This window comes from Phaenicophaeus curvirostris, chromosome 25 (assembly GCF_032191515.1).
Source record: "Phaenicophaeus curvirostris isolate KB17595 chromosome 25, BPBGC_Pcur_1.0, whole genome shotgun sequence".
In the NCBI taxonomy this organism is placed as follows: domain Eukaryota; kingdom Metazoa; phylum Chordata; class Aves; order Cuculiformes; family Cuculidae; genus Phaenicophaeus; species Phaenicophaeus curvirostris.
In genome coordinates, this window is record NC_091416.1 from 3569675 (window position 1) to 3590825 (window position 21151).

General features: G+C 51.5%; 1 protein-coding gene across 5 annotated transcripts in view; it reads left to right on the plus strand.

The window, feature by feature from the left end:
* LOC138730834 (protein CEPU-1) overlaps positions 1-21151 on the plus strand; it is a 395605-nt gene that overhangs the window by 331204 nt on the left and 43250 nt on the right. For all 5 annotated transcript variants that reach the window (XM_069876358.1, XM_069876361.1, XM_069876360.1 and 2 more), the window contains one exon: positions 4083-4315. In XM_069876358.1, the coding sequence (XP_069732459.1) occupies positions 4083-4315 (233 nt within the window). The remainder of the gene's footprint in view (positions 1-4082; positions 4316-21151) is intronic.

The window sequence follows — 21151 nt, forward strand, 5'->3', positions numbered from 1 at the left end:
CATCTGTGTCTGCGCTGACAACGCAGGGAGGTGTCGGGGGCTGCGTGAAGCACAGGCAGGATTGGTCGTCAGGGCGCTCAGCTTTGTCACCCTGTTGCTTATTTATTCTTGATACTGGATTGCAGCGGCTGCGGTTTAGCTGGGGACTCTTTGGGAGCAGGTCTGTGTCTGCAAAGCAGTCTGCTCCGTCTGGCCACGGCTTTTTTGTCCCCGCCGAGGGCTTCGTTGACATTTTCAGCCCTGCTCATCTTTGTGCTTGTGTCACTTCAAGTGGTAGAAACCTGCTGGTGATGTTTTCCCTCTTCCAGTCTCCGTCTTTGACTGGTGTCCCTGCAGCTGGGTGGCCTGTCAGCAGTGCCCACAGGCCCTTCACGTGGGGTGTGGAGGGTACAGACACAAAGACTTTGGCTGCAGGGATGCTCCGTGGTTTGGGAGGCAGTGACCAGTCCCTCATGGACCAACTTGCTTGGAGAGGGTGGATTGCAAAGCCAAGGAGCTTTGTCTGCAGGAGAAGTTAGTGGGTTTAGAAAGGGCAGCACCAGCGTGTGCCCTTATCATTTCTGTGTCTCTATCCCTTCTGCCCCTAACGTGCATCACTGACCAGGGAGTGTGCACCAAGGGCGTGAGCAGGCAGGTTGGTGTAGGCAGAAGATGTGTGCGCACAGCTCTTAGAATCATAGAATCACCAGGTTGGAAGAGACCCACGGGATCATCGAGTCCAACCATCCCCATCAATCACTAAACCATGTCCCTCAGCGCCTCATCCACCCGTCCCTTAAACCCCTCCAGGGAAGGTGACTCAACCCCCTCCCTGGGCAGCCTCTGCCAGGGACCAATGACCCTTTCTGTGAAAAATTTTTCCTAATTTTCAGCTGAACCATGCCTTTGCTCGGTGTATGCAACTGTCTTAAACTGCCCTAACTCCATCGCTCATGGTCAGTTTAGAGGGAAAGAAACAGCCAAGAGAGAGAGCGAGAGGTATCCTCTCCTCCTCGTGCTGATAGCTGGCAGTTTTTCATCTTCCTAGAGGAGAAGGCTTTGTCTTCTGAGCAGGAACATAATACAGATTAAGCATCTTGAGTGAGAAAATTACCTCATCTGTGCTTCATTATTTTTACATCTACTTTTTGGAGGCAAGTGCTGGTTTTTTGGCACCCTGGGGACCTCTTTTTCCCTTCTCTCCCTGGCACATCGTGGTGTGAGACCCTCCAGGGCGGTGGAGGAAGCATCGTGGGGCTTTATACCTTGCCAGGAGCAGGGTGGAAAGGGGGAGGCTGCCGGCTCGCCGGTGGCTTTGCTCTCCACCTGCGCTTGGAGCTTGGCTTCCCAGCCAAAGGTTTTCCACTTGGCTGCCTGCATGCGGGAGAGGAGGGCTTCCCATCCCAGCAAAGGGCTTGTGGAGAGAGGAGCTTCTGGAGGAAGGAAGGGGGAGCAGATGGAGAGGTGGGAAGAGCATCGGTTCACCGCGGTGAGCCCTGGCCATGGGGACCCCGACCGGTGCTTGTGTGAGGAGGAGGAGGGTTGGAGCATGACCTGCCATCCCCTAAATAGCTCACCCTATCCACAGGTCAAAGTGCCTTTCCCAGAAGCTGCTTCTGCGCTTTATTATACACACACACACACACATATATATATATAGGCTTGGAGGCTTTAAGAGGCAGGGAATAAAATAAAATAACACCTTTAAGCTTGCCAATCCCAGGAACAGAGAAGCGTGTCTAGGTGATAAGAAGAGATTGTGACCGGGCGCTGTGAAGGGCAAAAGCACTTATTTCACTGTTGCCTCATGCGTTACCTGAGCCCCGTTGCTTTTCAAAAGCACTTAAATGCCCATATGATAGAGGGAATGCTTGGATTACACACCGTCTGGCTCCGTTATTATCCAGGGATCTCCAGGCTGATGCATTTCACAAAAAAAAACTGGTGTGGAGGAGGAGAGAGGAAATATATATTTTTGGTTCAGCCTGCTCATAGGTCCTCAGCGATCATCTCCACAGAAGGGACTAGTCTCAGGGATTCAAGCCACATCTGGCTTCTCATCACCCAGTCCTTCTCCACCATGTGGCTTTGGCAGTGAGGGTGGACACCCCTCTGCTGGTGCAGATGTGCTGCTCGCTGCAAGAGCCTCTTTCATGGCCTTGTGATGGGCAGGGCAGAACCCAATATCCACCTGCATTTCTTCCGAGCCCTGTAGATCCAAGCTACCAGCCTAGTTGAGATTAAAAATACTCTAAAACCCTCCTCTGGGAAGGAAATCTCAAGTTGTGTTCAGCTTGAGCGACTAAACTCTGAGGTTTTGCTCAAGTTGTAATGCAGCTGAAAGCAAGAGCCGAGTTCTTGGTGTTCAGCCCAGGCTGAATCTATTGCTTTTTTTTTATGTAGCTAATAAAAATCTGCTCACATTTAATTTATTATTATCGTAATATCATTATGGAACAGCAGTAAAAGTGCTTAATTTATCGGATGTTTTTCACACCAGAGAGGGTGGATGGTGCAGTAGCTTGGGTACTTGCCTAGCAGAGCAGCAAAGGGAGTCCTGGGCTGCAGAGCCCCCATCTCACCTTGGGGACATCATGGTCGGTCATCGCCAACCTCTGCTATGAGGCCAGGCTGATAGAGTTGGGGTTGTTCAGCCTGGAGAAGAGAAGGCTGTGGGGAGACCTTAGAGCAGCTTCCAGTGCTGAACAGGGGCCCCAGGAAAGCTGAGGAGGGGCTCTTGGTCAGGGAGTGCAGGGATAGGACAAGGAGGAATGGTTTTAAGCTGAAAGAGGGGAGATCTTAGGAAGAAATATTTTGGTGTGAGGGTGGGGAGGCCCTGGCCCAGGTTGCCCAGAGCAGGGGTGGCTGCCCCATCCCTGGAGAGGTTCAAGGCCAGGTTGGATGGGGCTTGGAGCCCCTGATCCAGTGGGAGGTGTCCCTGCCCACGGCAGAGGTGGGACTGGATGGGCTTTGAGGCCCCTTCCAACCCAAACCATTCCATGGTTCTGTGATTCTTTGACTCGTGCTGTCTTGCTTTTATTATTACTACTTAGTGGCTCTACCCAAATGTGCTTGCCCTGAGAACCAATTCCTGAAGTGTCAGGATAGGTTTCTGATGGACCGCATGGCACAGATACATTGAGTTTTAGCTGGTTTGGGGGTTGCAAGTTTCTACTGCCTCCAGCCTCCTGTTGTTTTACTCATCTGGAGTCAATCTGGGGAAATGGAGGATTCATACCTTGCTTGGAGATGTAGGGATGGAGGGTTCCAGGGCTGGCAGAGACATTTAGGAAGAGCAAGACTGGCCTCTGCTGCTGTGGACAGGAAAGCAATCCCCTTCAGGAGCAAAGTCTCTTCTCGGTTGTGCCATGTTGTCATCTTCAGAGGGCTGAGGTTGTTAATGAGGCTGGAATAAAGCTTTATACCTCCAAAGCATCACTTGAACAGTGAAACGCTTACCAGGCGTGAGCTGCAGTCAGTGAGGGAGATGCAGCGATGCAGATGATGGGTAGGGAAGGAAGAGCTGACAGAGGGGACAAATGGTAGGAAGCTCAAGGTTTCTCTTTAGAAGGTGTTAGAGCTGGTGTTCTCCTGAGATCAATTTCCCTCGCTCCTTTGTGAAGCAGAGCGAGCTGCTTCCTCAGCTCTGCTTTGCATTTCTTTGCCTGGCTGCAGGGACATGAAGGTCTGTGGAGAGAATAACAAGCATTAGGCTGGTGGTAGCAACCTGTACTCCCCAAGAAATGTGTGGTTTGGACACAAGGTGGAGGTTTTGGCTCAGCTGTGGTTGTCCCTGAGTTTGCAAAGGAGCAGATCAGAAAGGAAGAGTGAAAGGTCCTTTGGTGACTGATGCTGGGTAGCTCTGACCTCTACACACCTGAAATTGCTCTGAAGCTCTTGGGCAGACGTCAGGAGCCACCAGTTTAGAAGGATATTGGTGCCCTGAGCACCACAGGTAAAGTGCTGACGTTGTCCTCTTTGGTCTCTGAAACTGCTGCTGGCAGCAAAGCTAAAAATAGCGTCAGGAGGGGCTGGGGAAGGGAGGGAAGGGCAGAGCGCCCGAGAGCAGCGTGCTGATGGGTCACCTCTCTGCCTCTCCCCAGGTGCTCCGTGGATAACCGAGTCACCCGAGTGGCGTGGCTGAACCGCAGCAGCATCCTCTATGCCGGCAATGACAAGTGGTGCTTGGACCCTCGGGTGGTGCTCTTGGCCAACACCAACACCCAGTACAGCATCCTGATCAAAGATGTGGATGTGTACGATGAGGGCCCCTACACCTGCTCCGTGCAGACAGACAATCACCCCAAGACATCACGCGTTCATCTCATCGTGCAAGGTAAGAGGAAGGGAGTTCGTAGAGGGGTTGGGTGTGGGGCTTTGATTTCTATTCATCCCTTTAGACCCGGTTTCTTCTCCTCCCACCGCTCCTACATTGAAGCCTACTTCATCTAAGACAACTTGGTGCAAACGTAGAGCAGATCAATGGGCTTGGAGAGTCTCAGTGAAGCTCATAGAATCATAGAATCACCAGGTTGGAAGAGACCCACGGGATCATAGAGTCCAACCACTCCTATCAAACACTAAACCATGTCCCTCAGCACCTCATCCACCCGTCCCTTAAACCCCTCCAGGGAAGGTGACTCAACCCCCTCCCTGGGCAGCCTCTGCCAGTGCCCAATGACCCTTTCTGTGAAAATTTTTTTCCTAATTTTCAGCCTAAAAGCTGGGCAGTGCCAGGCATTTGCAGTCACGTTTATCCAACTTCCCTGGAGTTGTCACGGGGCTCTGATGCAGGCAGCTCTGCCTCCCAAAATAGTCACTGGCAAACCCTTGTTGCTGTTTTTTGTTGTTGTATTTTGATGGTTTGTTTTTTTTTTTTTTTATATATTCCATGCTGGAGGCAATGCTTGAAGTAAAACTTGTGTTGGGAGAAAAGAGAGCGCAGCAGATTTGTGTGCTCTGTGGGGGCGTGTGTATGCCTAGCAACAATATGTGTTTGTGTATTGAAACTCTACTGTACTTTTGGGAAGAGGAGGAGGAGGAGAAAGGCCGGTATGGGGTGGTGGAGCACTTGAGGTGTCCAATGCCCATGAGCTGAAGCTGCGTAGTCTGCAGGGTTCCTACGTGCGCTCTTCACCAAGCGTGCGAGCGCACATGCGCTCCCAAGGAGGGCTGTACAAGCGTGGCCACATGCAGTGGTCAAGCAGATGGACGTTCACGCAAGATAAATCCCATGTCTGTGCTGCAGGACGTGTGCTGAGCAAGGGGGACCCTGCGTGGTGGGACATATGGGGCACGGCATGATCCTAGGGAGGCAGTCTTGGGGAAGATTACTGGAAAATTTCTAATCTCTTCCTAGTAATCTTTTTTTTTCCTTCTTCTTCTTCTTCTTTCTTCTTCTTCTTCTTCTTCTTCTTCTTCTTCTTCTTCTTCTTCTTCTTCTTCTTCTTCTTGTTCTTCTTCTTCTTCTTCTTCTTTCTTCTTCTTCTTCTTCTTCATCTTTCTTCTTCTTCTTCTTCTTCTTCTTCTTCTTCTTCTTCTTCTTCTTCTTCTTCTTCTTCTTCTTCTTCTTTCTTCTTCTTCTTTCTTCTTCTTCTTCTTCTTCATCTTTCTTCTTCTTCTTCTTCTTCTTCTTCTTCTTCTTCTTCTTCTTCTTCTTCTTCTTCTTCTTCTTCTTCTTCTTCTTCTTCTTCTTCTTCTTCTTCTCTTCTTCTTCTTCTTCTTCTTCTTCTTCTTCTTCTTCTTCTTCTTTCTTCTTATTTCTTCTTCTTCTTCTTCTTCTTCTTCTTCTTCTTCTTCTTCTTCTTCTTCTTCTTCTTCTTCTTCTTTCTTCTTATTTATTCTTCTTCTCTTTCTTCTTATTTATTCTTCTTCTTCTGTGGTTTGGCCAGGAGCCCTCTTAGCATGACACACCAGCTCGAGTATTGGAATCTCGTCTCAGGCTAATTTTCGAATGCTGATGGGTGTATTGATTTGGAAACAAGCTGGGTTAAAAAGGCATTGGTCTTGTACACAGAGTCGGGTAGAGCTAATCCGCCGTCAATATGCCAGGCCTGAGCGTTATTGACAGCCTAATGAATAGAAAGGGGGAAAAAACCCAAACCCAAGGCTTTTATTTCCCCCTCCCTCCCTCCTTCTCTCCCTTTCCGTTTTCTCTTTCCTCTTCGAGCAATCAAGCAAACTAAACAGAGCCGGACTTTCTCCATCTCCATTAATCGCGGAGAGAAAGTAGATGCATTGCCAGCCTGGGTCCTTGCTGTTTATCTTGCAATCTCTTATTACCTGCCTGAGTTTCTTAAGCCAAAGTCGATCACCCGCAAGTTCTGAAGTTGCTATCAGGCGCTGGGGTGATGCAGGACAATTTCTATCTGTTCCTTTCTGATTCCCGTTTCCTGACCTAAATATCCCGTATCACCAGACATCCAGGTCCATCCCTCCTGTCCTTTGCTGTGTTGTTAAGAAGAGATGTTTGGGTACTGGAGGAAAAGGTTAAATCTGAAATTGTTGAAGCAATGTAATTAAGTACTGGAGGCTTAAGTGGTGGGTTCAGTCCTGTAACAAGATAAGTCCTCACCACTGCCAACAGTAATACTGGTTCTCAGGAGCCGTTCCCCTTATTTCAAGGACTCACCCAGCTCTTTCTCGGGTGGAAGGTGGCAAGAACAGGAACAGGCTGCCCAGGGAGGGGGTTGAGTCACCTTCCCTGGAGGGTTTAAGGGACGGGTGGACGAGGTGCTGAGGGACATGGGTTAGTGATCGATGGGAATGGTTGGACTCGATGATCCAGTGGGTCTTTTCCAACCTGATGATTCTATGATTCTAGGAACGTAACGTGAAGCAATGCACTGAGACAGGACATGAAGGTGGTTATCACATCCAATTAAAGGGAGGCCTGCCTTAATGATCCTGATTAAAATTTGATTGGAGTGCCAGGATTAACTCTCCTGCCTTGGAAAATGGGCCCAATAAATAGGCAGCCCTCTATAATCCTGTTGTAAATGATGTTCATCTTGCTGGATGTGGTGCTTACCCCTCTCTCCCAGAGAAGCAAGGTGACTGAGCACCAGCTTTCAGGGATGCGCCGAGTTCAGCACACGGCTGTGGGGCTCCTGCCCCTTCCCACAGCCTGATAGGAAAGGATAAGCAGTCGGAGGAGATGGAAGAGGGAATCTCCTCTTTTAAATGGAGTTAGTCCAGGTGCAGCCAGATACTGGAGGTGTGCAGGTTGTTCTAAGCAGATCCTGACTTTCCCCTTGCTGCACCAGGAGAGAGCCCGGGGGTACAGCTCTGGAGGTTGGAGCACTTCAGCTTCTCAGGATGCAATTAAATCATGCCCCGGGGCAGGCTGCACGCTCCAAAGGGACTGGCCATGGGGAGGCAAGGAGCTCTTCCCCTTCCAGATGGGATTTCAGCAGCCTGCTGCTCCCCAAACACCCTCAGCCCACGCCTTGCATCCCTCCTCCTCCCCAACTTTAGAGGATATTGCTTGAAAATGAATGTGGATGGAGATAGTGAGGAGCTAGGGGTTCCCTGGTGTCTTCCAAGGTTCTGCTGGAGGGAAAAGAACAAAAATCAGAAAAGGGGTAGGGGGTGGAGAAGGAGTTTCCTTTAGGGTATGATGTTTGGGGATGGTAGCCCAAGGCACAGGAGAGAATGAGCTAGAAACCACCAGGAACCAGGGATGTCCAGGCTGCAGTGAGGGAAGCGCTGCACGTTTATTTCTAGGTTGACTGTATTGATGGCTGAGATCCCAAAATAGGTGGGTAGAAGGCACCTCAAGAGCTAATTTAGCCCATGCCCCTGCAATGAGGCAGAGACATTGCTGGCAAACACGCGTGAAAGCTATTCTTGAAAAATCTTTAACAAAGCAGGTTCTTCACTCTCCCCAGATGCTCTATTCTACTGCTTCTCTACCTTTATAATTAGAAAATGTATAGCTAATATCTAACTTAAACTTTCTTTGTTGCAAATGAAGTGGAGTTTTTCTCAGCCTCTTCCCAGAGGATGTGAGGAACAATTGATCAGTGTCCTCTTTGTAACAACCTTTAGCTTTTGGGAAGGTTGTTATCGTGTTGCCCCTCAGCCACTTTCTTTCCAAGATGATGCAAGCCCCATTTTTTCCACCTTCCCTCGCCGGTCAGGCTTTCAGAAACACTTGCCAGTCTTGAAATCCTGCTACAAAAGGCAAAAGGTGATCGTTGCCGGTCCAGGAATAGCAGGTCAGTGCATCTCTCCTTCCCGCTGCCTCGGCACTAAATGGGACAAATGAGCCCGGGAACGAGACAACAAACCTTTGGCTTTGAATGCATCAAAGTTCAGACCTGCTATTTTGGGGACTGAGTTAAATGGGGTCAGGCTCAGCGCTGGCGGTGCCAAGTTGATATGAGCCAAGAACGTAGCTGCAAAAGGTACAAGGACATTCTTTGCACCTCAGTGTCTCCAAGAACAAAGCTTCCAGACTATAGCTGGACCTAAAAGGAATAGCTCAGGGAGTGCCCGTGTCATCTGCAGTGTCTGGAAGGTGGTCCCTGTTTGTGCAGCTCATTCAGACCCCATTTCTTCTTAGGAGGAGTTGCTCTAAGACCAGCTTAAGCACAAGGAAGCATTTACAGGACTTCATTTCAGATGAGAGAGGTGTTTCTGGGTGAAAATCCCAAACAGACAAAATCATAGAATGGTTTGGGTTGGAGGTGACCTCGAAGCCCATCCAGTTCCATGGGCAGGGACACCTCCCACTGGATCAGGGGCTCCAAGCCCCATCCAACCTGGCCTTGCACATTCCAGGGATGGGGCAGCCACCACTGCTCTGGGCAACCTGGGCCAAGGCCTCCCCACCCTCATTTTGAAGAATTTGTTCCTAATGTCTAAGCTAAATCATCCCCCTCCTGATTTAAAGCCATTCCCCTCATCCTATCACTCCCTACCCTTTTAAAAAGTCCCTCCCCAGCTTTCCTGTAGCCTCTGTTCCTTACTGGAAGCTGCTCTAAGGTCTCCAAATCCAGGGAGGCAGAAACCCAGAGGGATGAAGGGGACCCCATTGACATCTGAGGGGTGATGCTTTCCCTTCCTCCCCTCTCCTGTATCCCACTCTGGTTTCCTTGGCACATCCCACTTCTTTCCCCCGACTCCTCCAGCAGCAGCATCTCAGGCGCAGCCTCCCCCTTGCTCCCTGCAGGACACCTCAGCTCTTTAAGCTCTTCTCCGGGTTCCTGGGTTTAAAAGAGAGAGGGGAGGGTGGCGGAGGAGGACGGTGTCTGCAAAGCTTTTATTTGTATTGATAATAAGCTGTCTCCAATGTGCGCCTGCAAAACACTCCCACTGCCTTGTAAGATGCATTAAGGGAAGTTGGTCTTATCTTGGCGCGGGAAATGGACTTGGGCAAGGAGGCACAGTGCCTGCCGGAGTTTAATCTCACTTAGGCACATAAATTTGCATGATAGAAAATGATGGAATTTTAGTGCTTAGGAAGAAAGAAAGAAGAAAAGGGGAAAAAAAAAAAAAAAAGCAGGCAACTAGGGGATATGAGGCTTTCTTGCTCCTTTATCAGTTTCCCTGGCCCTATCTGGCTCTTTCTGTTGTCACTGGAGCAACTAATCACCCCTCCCCTTTTGTTTGGTGTAAATGAGTTCTCCCACTCCTTCCCCGGCCTGGGTTAATCTGCAAAAATCCCTGCCTTTGTTGGAGAGTTAATTACCTGCTCGAAGGAGTCGGGGCTGCGGGCGCAGGGGGCGCGGGGCTGCCCCGGTGGCGAGGGGCACAAGTGGCATCTCAGCCTGGGAGCGTCGCTGCCGAGGTGTGTGCCAGTGAGATAAAGCCACTGGTGGGGCTGTGGCACCCGAGCCGGCTTTGTTTCAAGCGCTCAGCCCTGCCCAATTAATTTTTCTTTTGATGCCATAAGCCCTTTTCACTCGTGGGAGAAGGAGGAGGGTAACTTTTTGTGGCTGCTTCTCTGCCTTGTTTTGAGGTGCATGGAAAGTGCTTCCCATGCTTCTACCCGCGTGGTCGCATAGGCTGGGAGGAAGGATCAGTCCCTCAGTCATCATCTCTCTTGTCCAAAAGCCTCAAGGTGGCTTGCGGGGAAAACACAGTAGATGGGGATGCATTGCTTGCACCTGGGATTTATTTTGCTAGCGATGCTCGGAGCCTTTATAGAATCATAGAATGGTTTGGTTTGGAAGGGACCTTAAAGCCCATCCAGTTCCAGCCTCCTGCCATGGGCTAGGACACCTCCCACTGGATCAGGGTGCTCCAAGCACCATCCTGCAGCATGAGGACGTGTAGATGCTAAAATTACAGAATTACAGAATGTTGGAAGGGACCCACAAGGACCAAACAGTCCAGCTCCTTTCCCTGCCCAGGACACCCCAATGTTCACACCGTGGGGCTGAGGGCATTGGACAAATGCATCTGGAATATTGTCAGGCTTGGAGCTGTGACTGCTTCCCTGGGGGCTGTGCCAGTGCTCCACCACCCTCTGGGGGAAGAACCTTCTCCTACTGTCCAACCTAACCCTCTCCTGGAAAGCTTAGATGTTGGCCATGTATGAAGCCACAGACTGGAGTTTCAGGCTGGATAGGATGCTTAGCAGAAACCACGCAGGATGCTCCTGGCATGTTTGTTTCTGGTGTGTCTCCACCTTTCCCCTATGAAAGCAGCTGTTCCTTCTAGAAGCAAAAGCAGGTTTAATTAATGCTTTCTAAAGGACATGTGGAGAGCTGGGACAGCTCCCACAAAGTGGTGGAGGGGTGGAAACCAGCAGCACAAAATCAAAATCCTCCTCCCTTGCTTCACCTGCCCTCTCAGCTCCTTTGACTGATGCGTTCCTTGCCCATCTCTCTTTTGTTGCTAATCACTGTCCATCCGTCAAAGCATCTTTTCCTTTTGTATCAGGGCTACGCATGCTCTCGCAGGCTGTCCTAGTTGTTCGCTTTGCCTCCCAGTTTTGCTCTGGCCTTGGAAGCATCCCCTCCTCTCCACTGCCCCTGCACCCTTTGCTGGCCCCGCATGTCTCCATCTCCCACCCAAGGTTACCATCTCTTGCTTCTCTGTAGAAGCCCATCAGTCTGGTGGGTGGATTTAACTCTCCGACGTGCCCATCCACGCTCCCTTGGAGCACGGCCACGTACCCGGCGTGCAGCTGGGCAGGCTCCCTCCGGCCTCCTCCGAGTCACTTGACCTCTTTGCAAATCAATTTAACATCTACGAGGCAGAGATAATAATTGTCACCTACTTCACAGGGGGGTTGATGAGGATTAATTCGTTAATGTCGGCAGAGGTCTTTGAAGATGGAACACGCTATCTGAGAGCTGAGCGTTGTTATTAATTAGCAATTATGTCGTGGGGCAGGGCAGGGGGAAAGAAGAGATTCCAGTTCCCATAGTGGAATAGCTTGATCTAGGCATCTTCGGGCTGCCCCAGTTACGTGCTCACTGGAGCTGGAGGGAGCTGCATGTGCTGCATCCCACAGGGATGTGTCCCTCTCCTGCTGCAGCCCAACCTCCTTCCTAGAGCGTGTGGCTAGCTCTGCTGGTGCAGGAGGAGTGGAGAGTGAGAAGGTTGGGGAGGTGGACCGGGTTGGATGAGGCTTTGAGCTCCTTGATCCAGTGGGAGGTGTCCCTGCCCATGGCAGGGGGTGGGACTGGATGGGCTTTAAGGTCGCTTCCCACCCAAACTCTTCTATGATTCTATAAACTATGCTTGAATGTGCTACCATTGCCCTCATTAGGCAGTGAGCAAGTTGGTAATGAAGTAGTGGTGACGGGACGGCATCCTCTGTGCCTTCCTGGCACCCCAGTGATGCTTGCGGGCCAGGCACCACCGGACCTATGGGATGATATATCCTGTTCCCAAGGAGAAATAATTGGCAGGAGAACGGAGCAAGGGGAAGGAAGAACCAGTGATTCATAGGGCGCACAGACCGTTTTCATTTCCTTCATGTTCTTCTTGTTGCGTACACCGAGGCTGTGCCGGATTTGTGTTTTTCTCCCCCAGCGAACTGCTAATGCCGTAATCTGGGGTGTTGTGGGCTCCTCTCGAGCGGCACCAACACGAACCCTTTGCGATCCCCAGCAGCTGCGCCGTGCCCTGGGACAGCACAGCGATGCCTGCTGGGGCCATTTCCACCTCTGACACCCCCGCGGCTCCGCTATTTCCCTCCTCCCCAGCTGCGCTTTTGTGGCAGCAACCGAGCTGAGTGTAACTCTCTTTGCTACTCCCTCGGAGATGAGCAGAGCCGTGCGAGTTGCCCTCTGATAACCCCTCTTCTAGAAAACAAGAGCCTACTCCTCTTTGAGCCTTTCTGAGCGTGTGAGCTCCTGGCAGCCCTGTTCACCCATCCTCTCCGAAGGCTTTCAGGGAGAGGTCACCAAGCTCACCTGGAGCCATTCAACAGCGGCTCTGTTAATCCTTTCAGCGGAGCGGGTGAAACCAGGAGGCCAGCGGCACGCTGCAAGCTCTCCAAGAAGGGCTGGAAGAGGACTTAAGTCGTCTCCAGGTCTCGTGCTAACCCCCTGCGCGGTGCATTCCACTCTTTCCCAAGGACTTTGCCAGCTGGGTATCCTCTGGGATGCGCTTCCAGCATCTCCCCGCTTCCACGTTTAGTTTCCGAAGCGCCGTCGCTTGGCGTGATAAAGCCGGTGGTGGTTAATGAGGTCACTGCAGTTTAATGGCACTGCAGCAATCTCTTTTGTTTTACTCCATTAAAATATTTGTGGTGGAACGGTTGGACCACTGTAATGCGATATCGCTACCTTAATGTTATTGTTACCACGGTAACGCTAATGGCGGCTCAATAACATTATTGCAATTTAATCTTACGGCAATAAAATTAAGGGTAGAACAGTGAGACCTCAACAATGGAATGTTACTACAGTAACAGCATTGTTATCATAATCGCGGGAGCAGAGTCAACTCGTTGTAGTGTAATATTGGTACCAGCGCTTTATTGTTACCATGGCAACGCGAAGCATCCGCCGCGCGTCGCGGCAGGGGATGAATGGGAGGCAATGTCGCTGGCTCGCTGGTGCTACAGCTACCCTGGGGTTGTCAGCACAGGAAGGTCACGCTGCTATAAAGTCACCCTATTTGCCTAATTTCACAATTGTTGTCTTTTTCTTGGGGCCTGCCTTCTCCTTCCATCACCAGAGCTCTTTGGAGCGGGTCTGTTGTTTTTAACGGCCGTAACTCTGCAGGGGAGGATTTAAAGCGCTGCCTCCATCTAGTTGCAGATCCTTGTGCCTCGCGTTTTATAGCATGTGGCTGTTATGGAGTGATAACGTTTTATATTTATATGTCATCTTTCATCGTGAAGGATCCCAGCGCAAGCTACAAATTATTGCTGTGCTGCAGGGGCAGACAGGCAACCCGGCGCACGCCGCGTGCGAGAGGAGGGGGTGTTGTCCAAGGGCACCAGACCCACTTTGCTGCCCCTGGAGAGGGCTGAGCACCTTTGTTTTGAGGACTTATCCAGAGCCTCCAAACTTTCTGAGATGGAAAGGAGGTGCATCCCGAGCTGCATGCACCCACCTGAGCAGGGATGGGGAGAAATCCCTTCCTTTCCAGCTGGTAGCACAGGTTGTATCAGGGCTGGAAAGGTTTAGTGCAGGTGGTGGGGTGGGGAGATGGGAGAGCTGCCGCGGTGAAAGGCGTTTATTATTGCAGTGGTGGTCGTTGCATCAGGAATCGGTGTTTTGTGCACCCCCAGCCATGGGAGAGGTGGGGTCGGGCATGGCTCAAGCAAGCCGGGGCTGCAGGGTTGTGTGTCTTGGAGCATCTGTTCCTCAGGCTTGCTCCTTCGGCTTGGTTCCACCCCAAAGCTGAGAAATTGCAGCGAGGCCACTGGTGGGCGTTGGCAGGGTCTGCCTGCTGGGGTGGCTGTCGCTGTGCACAAGGCGCAGGTGACAGCTCAGGGCCACGCACGGGCTCGCTGCAGTTTTCCCCAGCCTCCAGGGGAGGGAGGCAGAGCTGCCGAGCTGGCCCCAGCCTCGCTCCTGCATCCTTGCTGCATCCTTCCTCCCGTCCCGCATCCCTCTTCCCGCCCCGCATCCCTTCTCCTGCCTAGCAACCCTTCTCCTGTCCAGCATCCCTTCTCCTGCCCAGCATCTCTCCTTTTGCCCCGCATCCTTCCTCCTGGCCCGCATCCCTCTTCCTGCCCAGCATCCCTCCTTCTGCCCCGCATCCCTCCTCCTGCCCTGTATCCCTCCTTCTGCCCTGCATCACTCCTTCTGCCCCACATCCCTCCTCCTGTCCAGCATCTCTCCTTTTGCCCTGCATCCCTCCTTCTGCACCGCATCCCTTCTCCTGCCCCACATCCCTCCTGCCCCACATCCCTCCTCCTGCCCCGCATCCCTCCTCCTGCCCCACATCCCTCCTCCTGCCCCACATCCCTTCTCCTGCCCCACATCCCTCTTCCTGCCCCACATCCCTCCTCCTGCCCCACATCCCTCCTTCTGCCCCAAATCCCTCCTCCTGCCCCGCATCCCTCTTCCTGCCCCACATCCCTCCTTCTGCCCCACATCCCTCCTCCTGCCTCACATCCCTTCTCCTGCCCAGCACCCCTCTCTCCTCTTTCAGCTTAAAACAATTCACCCTTGTCCTACCCCTGCCCTCCCTGATCAAGAGCCCCTCCCCAGCTTTCCTGGAGCCCCTTTCAGTCCTGGAAGCTGCTCTAAGGTTTCCCTGCAGCTTTCTCTTCTCCAGGCTGAACAACCCCAACTCTCTCATCCTGGCCTTGTACAGGAGGTCCTTCAGCCCTCAGATCATCTTCATGTTCATCATAGAATGCTTTAGGCTGGAAGAGACCTCTGTAGGTCATCCAGTCCACACCCCCTGTAGGGACATCTTTAACTGGATCAGGTTTCTCGAAGCCCCATCCAACCTGACCTCGAATGTTTCCAAGGACGGGGCATTCACCACCTCCCTGGACAACCTTTGCTAGGGCTTCACCACCCTCATTTTAAAACATCTCTTCCTTATGTCCAGCCTATATCTCTCCTCCCTCAGATTAAAACCATTACTCCTTGCCCTGTCCTGTCCTTATTCTCTGCTTTGCTCCCTCCCAGCTTGTCAGGAGATCTCCATCCCTTGACAGCTCTTCTTGATGCATGTGAAACCTCAATTTTGTTGCACCGCTGCCTGCGTTTCGCAAGCCCAGCCTGCAGTCCTAGCACAAATCTGGGCCTGTTCAGCGAGGCAGCTGCTTGGTTCTCCTTGTGCATCAGCATTTGATCTCTCTCCATGGGTATTTGGACTCCGACCGCTGCAGTAATTCCTTGTTTGTCCTTTAATAAAAGACCCATGAGCCCCCTTGACACTGGAGCTGGAATCGGTGGGACCTGGGGCGTCCTGCATGCCAGTTCTTCATGGCAATCTGGTACTGCATCCATCCTGCCAAAGCAGCTCCTCCGGGACTTACATGTTTGAAAACACGAGCAGCGGCTCATCTCCCATTCCGTGTTTTTCTCCATCATTTGCTTTATTAAATATTGATTTTCTGTTGCATTATTAAAACTTAAGTCCTGAGCATAAATTCAGAGTTGATACTTTAATCTGGCTCTTCTTTTTGGCCTTTTGAGCTGATTTCTCCGTCCAGTTCCCCTGGAGGCGATTCCAGAAGCAAATGATTGAGTCTCAGGCAATTGGAGAGTAGGAGCATGGGGCTCTTCCCGAAGGAGTTTGGTGTGTTTGGTGCAGCCTTTTCGATTGAAGGTGGCACCGCTGGGGATCCTGGCTTGCAACCTTGCACAGACCATGAGTGAAAGGAAGTTGGGGAGGCATCAGCCAAGCTTTCCAGGAAAGTTTCTGTGTTATTCATAGAATCATGGAATGGTTTGTGCTGGAAGGGGCCTCAAAGCCCATCCAGTCCCACCCCTGCCATGGGCAGGGACACCTCCCACTGGATCAGGGGCTCCAAGCCCCATCCAACCTGGCCTTGAACCCCTCCAGGGATGGGGCAGCCACCCCTGCTCTGGGCAACCCTCACCATTTTTTCCTAAGATCTCATCTCAATCACTGGTCTTTCAGGTCAAAACCCTTCCCTTCGTCCTGTCCCTGCCCTCCCTGATCTAGAGCCCCTCCCCAGCTTTCCTGGAGCTGCTTTCGGTACTGGAAGCTGCTCTACGGTCTCTCTGGAGCCTTCTCTTCCCCAGGCTGAACAACTCGGACTCTATCAGGCTGTCGTTATTGCTTGCAGGAAGGATATTGCCCTCTCTTTTTTTGATAGTGTGGAGAGATTGCAATCTGAAAGGGGAATTTAGTCTGGAGCCACTGCGTGGGCAGGGTGGCAGTGCGGCATCCTTCCACGTGCCCCGATCTGTTTGCTCCATGAGTTTTTTACTGCCTTGCTCTGCCAAAACTGCCCTGCTCAGAAGCAGTGCTCGCTGCCCGGGGAAAGAGGCTGCAGATGGTGATGTCTTGTCCTAAATGCATCTCTTAAAAACACGGTTCCTGGGCGATGCTATACAAACCCGTGCTTTTCTACCGTACAAATCCCCAGCGAAACCAGACGTTGGCCTTGGCTAAAACTCCAGGCAAAGCCAGAAGGATGTGGGTGGTGGGATTGCTGCCAGCTCCAGGATGGAGAAAGCCATGGGCTATGAGAGAGTGGTGCAAGCGGCCACTGGTGCATCCTCCGTCGCCAAGGTGGGTCGTGCTGACCCGCACCGGCTGGACCCCCCTCGCCTCCCCTTCTCTATCAGAGAGCTGCACGCGGGCAGTTGCTGCCAAAGCCCCGCGCTGCCAGCAACCAGGTGTCTGAACATGCTTCCAGAGCCAACATGACTCCGTGGCCAAAAGGGAGGAGGGGAAAGCAGCGTGGCAGCGCTGGCAGGTTCAGGAGGATGAAATAAAAAAAAAAAAAAAAAAAAAGCAAGCAGAGGGAGGCTCGCGAAAGGTTTTTGCATCCCCATCCGAAGAGGGCATGCTGGGCGGCACAAAACCCACGCCTGGCAGCCTGCACGCTGAGCGGTGATTTAAAGCCAGGCGGCCAGCGGCAGGGAAAGAGGCAGAGGGGGGAAGCAGATGTGAACACAATGCTGGAGATAAAGGAGAGGCCAAGGGAACAGCTGCCGGAGAGCCAGCCCAGCCCTGCTGCCTCCTGCAGCGGGCACCGAGTGCTGGAGAACATCCAGCCAGTACCTACCAGCTTACAGAAAGGCTGGAGGGGATCGCTGAGCCTGTGGGAGAATGGGAAGGAGGACCAGGGGGGAAACGTGGTGGTTTTGTCACTGTTCTTGCTTGGATTTTGAAGGAGAGGTTAAAGCTTGGAAGAGGGGAGCTGTGTTGAAACATCAGGAGGTTTGTGACAGTGGTTTGCCCTTCTATTCCTCTCTTTTCTGATGGTGCCACGGAGGAGAAAGAGATTTAATGTAGGAGAAAGGGGAGGAAAAGGTGGAGCAAGGATGTGGAAATGTGGTCCTTCCGAAAAGACATGGAAATACGGTCTTTAAATAGTTCTAGTTTGGGTTTTCCAGGTCTCGCTGGTTGTCTGTCTGAGAAGATGGTGGTGCAGGAGAGCAGTGAGTCCCCTCTGTCCTTTCCCTTGGAAACGTGGTGCCTTTGTTTGTTAGTCAGGGTCCCGGAAGCGTTACAGCATGGTGAGAAGACAGAGAGGTCTCGTTGCCCTAGGTGAGCCCACACGCTCATTTTTCATGTCTGGGTTGCTGGTCCTATCTTGCCAGCAGTAGATATCCCCAGATTTCAGCTCTGGGTTCCTCTCCTTTCCTCCAGTAGCACCTAGACTGAGACCAGGCAGTGAAGGTTGCCTTGCTGTCCTACATGAGATCACAGAATCATAGAATCATAGAATCACCAGGTTGGAAGAGACCCACTGGATCACTGAGTCCAACCATTCCCATCAATCACTAAACCATGTCCCTCAGCACCTCATCCACCCGTCCCTTAAACCCCTCCAGGGAAGGTGACTCAACCCCCTCCCTGGGCAGCCTCTGCAAGTGCCCAATGACCCTTTCCGTGAAAAATTTTTTCCTAATGTCCCGCCTGACCCTCCCCTGGTGGAGCTTGAGGCCATTCCCTCTCGTCCTGTCCCCTGTCCCTTGGGAGAAGAGCCCAGCTCCCTCCTCTCCACAACCTCCTTTCAGGTAGTTGGAGAGAGCAATGAGGTCTCCCCCCAGCCTCCTCTTCTCCAGGCTAAACACCCCCAGCTCTCTCAGCCGCTCCTCTTGTTCTTCAGCCCCCTCACCAGCTTCGTTGCTCTTCTCTGGACTCGCTCCAGAGCCTCAACATCCTTCTTGTGGTGAGGGGCTCAGATGATACAAACAGCTCTCAGTCCACCCCTGTCACTGCCAAAGCCTCCCTGTCACCAAGCCCTCAGAGTAAACACCCTCCCCACTTTGTACCCAGGCCCATCCTCGCCTGGACCGGCCTCAAGATGAGCAATCAACAGAGATGTCTTCTCCATGCTTTGCCCTTATTGCAATCCCTCCTCCTCCCAGCCAGCTCGAAAGCTTTTGATCCTCCCCTTCTTTTGCAAACACTTCTCTCTGCTCATGGAATTAAATCTCTCTTGCAGTGTTTTCCTTCCCTATCTTTTCTTTTTTGGCTGGGTCTGTCTGAAATATTGTATTTTTTCCCCACTCCTTCAGCAGCAGGGCTATATAATTGATGGCCTCACCAAGCTTTCTGAGCTGAACATTAAACCCTTCCTGCCTTGGATCCGACCAGAGTTCATTACTTTCTGAAAAGCTTTGTTGTCTGTTTGTGCTCAGATGATTGTTGTTGTGGACGGGAGGATATTGTCAGTGGAGAGAGAGGAGGAGGGGCTGGATTTGACCAGGGCTGCTTTGTAATCAAATCCTGTTCTCTTTCTTTTTAGCAAATTTTCGAGTGGAAAAAGCCTCTTTTAGCAAAATTGAAACACCGGCATCCTCCCGAAGGCAGGAGTACAAAACACAGGCCTCTAATTAACGTGCAGCAAAAGGTTGTCTTGCTCTTGGAGGTGGTAGGAGAAGGCTGCTTTGCAAATTGCTCGTGAGAGCGATGCCGAGCCCTGGGCTGGCGGGAGCAGGGGGCTGCTCTGATCACCATGGGCTTAACATCTTTGAGTTCTTGGTGAACCTGGATTGTTGAATCATAGAATTGCCTGGTTGGAAAAGACCTTTGAGATCATTGAGTCCAACCATACTTAGAATTATAGAGTCATAAAATCACCAGGTTGGAAGAGACCCACTGGATCATCGAGTCCGACCATTCCCATCAATCACTAACCCATGTCCCTCAGCACCTCGTCCACCTGTCCCTTAAACCCCTCCAGGGAAGGGGACTCAACCCCCTCCCTGGGCAGCCTCTGCCAGTGCCCAATGACCCTTTCCGTGAAGAATTTTTTCCTAATGTCCAGCCTGACCCTCCCCTGGTGGAGCTTGAGGCCATTCCCTCTTGTCCTGTCCCCTGTCCCTTGGGAGAAGAGCCCAGCTCACTCCTCTCCACAACCTCCTTTCAGGGAGTTGTAGAGAGCAATGAGGTCTCCCCTCAGCGTCCTCTTCTCCAGGCTAAACACCCCCAGCTCCCTCAGCCATTCGTCATAAGGCCTGTAAGGACTTGTACACTACTAAACCAGATCCCTGAGCACCTCATCTACCTGTCTTCTAAATCCCTCCAGGGATGGGGACTCCACCTGGGCAGCCTCTGCCAGGGCCTGAGAACCCTTTCAGTGAAGAAATTTTTCCTCATGTCTCATATGAACCTCCCCTGGTGCCACGGGCTTAACGCTTTTGGGTTTGTGGTGAACCTGTCGTGGGTGTCCCCCCCAAACCGTAGCATCCCGGGCTGCCTCAGGCAGGGTGAGCCCCTCCAGCACCGTGTTTTCCACATTCTGGTGCTGGGGCAGGAGTGATTTTGCACGATGCAAATTGTTTTCTGCCTCTTTCAGCCTTTTCTGGCAAGACAAAGCACAAGTGCTTCTTCTGGTTTGCCCTACGCTGATGCTTCTTCTGGCTCCCCATCTAGCTCGGTGGTTTTTCAGCACTTAAAACACAGCAAGGCTGAGGTGATTACAAGGATTGTAGATGCAGTGACACTTCCCTGCCAACAAGTAATTGATTTATTAAAGACATTACAATACATTCATGGTTGAGCGTAAGAGTTTCCTTTGAACTCAATCGAAAATCCAAAGGGATTGTGCCTGTTTGCAAGTACCGCAGGCAGAATAAATCTACGCTCCCCCATCATTTCCCAATCCCCCCCTCCTCCAGCATCGCCAACATTTCATTTCCCTTTGACTGGCACAAGTAAATATCACAGCTCGACAACTCCAGTCCAGTGACCGGTGTGATCCAATTTAATAGCATTTAAAAATTCAAAGTGATTGTTCGCCAAGTGGAAATGTAAGATTTCATACCCAGCCTGCCTTGGGGAGGAGAGGAAGAATGAGGGAGGGTGCGGGGGATGTAGACAAATGGACTAGATAAAAAATAATGGAAAGTAACTTAATTAAAGAGGCTCGAGCCAAGTTAAAAACAGTAATGGTTTTGAATTGGAGAACCACAGATTTTAAAAAAGAAAGGAGAAGAGGAAAGAAAGGGAAGGTAACTGTGGATAAAGAGCCTCCAAAAATGATTAAATGGGAAGAGAAGGAGGCATAGGAAGGAAGGGGTAAAAATAGTCCTACTGTGAAAAGCACATGGGGAATAGATGGTGCTGTGGATGAGGCTGGGCAATAGAAAGACAAATAGGGGAATTAAAGGATGCTCTGGGGGCAGAGAACTCCCTGCGGCTTCTCTGGTGTGTTCAGAGGAGTGAGGGTGGCCAAGAAGAAGGCTTGAGGGCTTCATTTAATGGTTGGACTCGATGATCCAGTGGGTCTCTTCCAACCTGGTTATTCTATGACTCTGTGATTTAGGTAAAATGGGAAACATAGGAACAGTCCTAATGGAAAAGGAGAACAGCCTCCGGGTACTCCAGGCACACCGATATCTCTGCCTTGCGGTAGCATCGCTCCCTCCTGTCCTTTTGCTTTTAACTCCATCAAGCGTCGCCTATTTGGGTTGAAATTTGGTAATGATATTTTAATTGCCCCTCTGCGTATGCGGATCTCCTGCTGCGCTTTCTACCTCCCGATGACTAATTTTGCACTGCGGTGCTCGCGCCTTGTGCTGCCCATTGGAAATACCTCTCCTGGCATCCATCCCAGTGCCTCGTCCATGGCTCTGCGAGCGCCGCG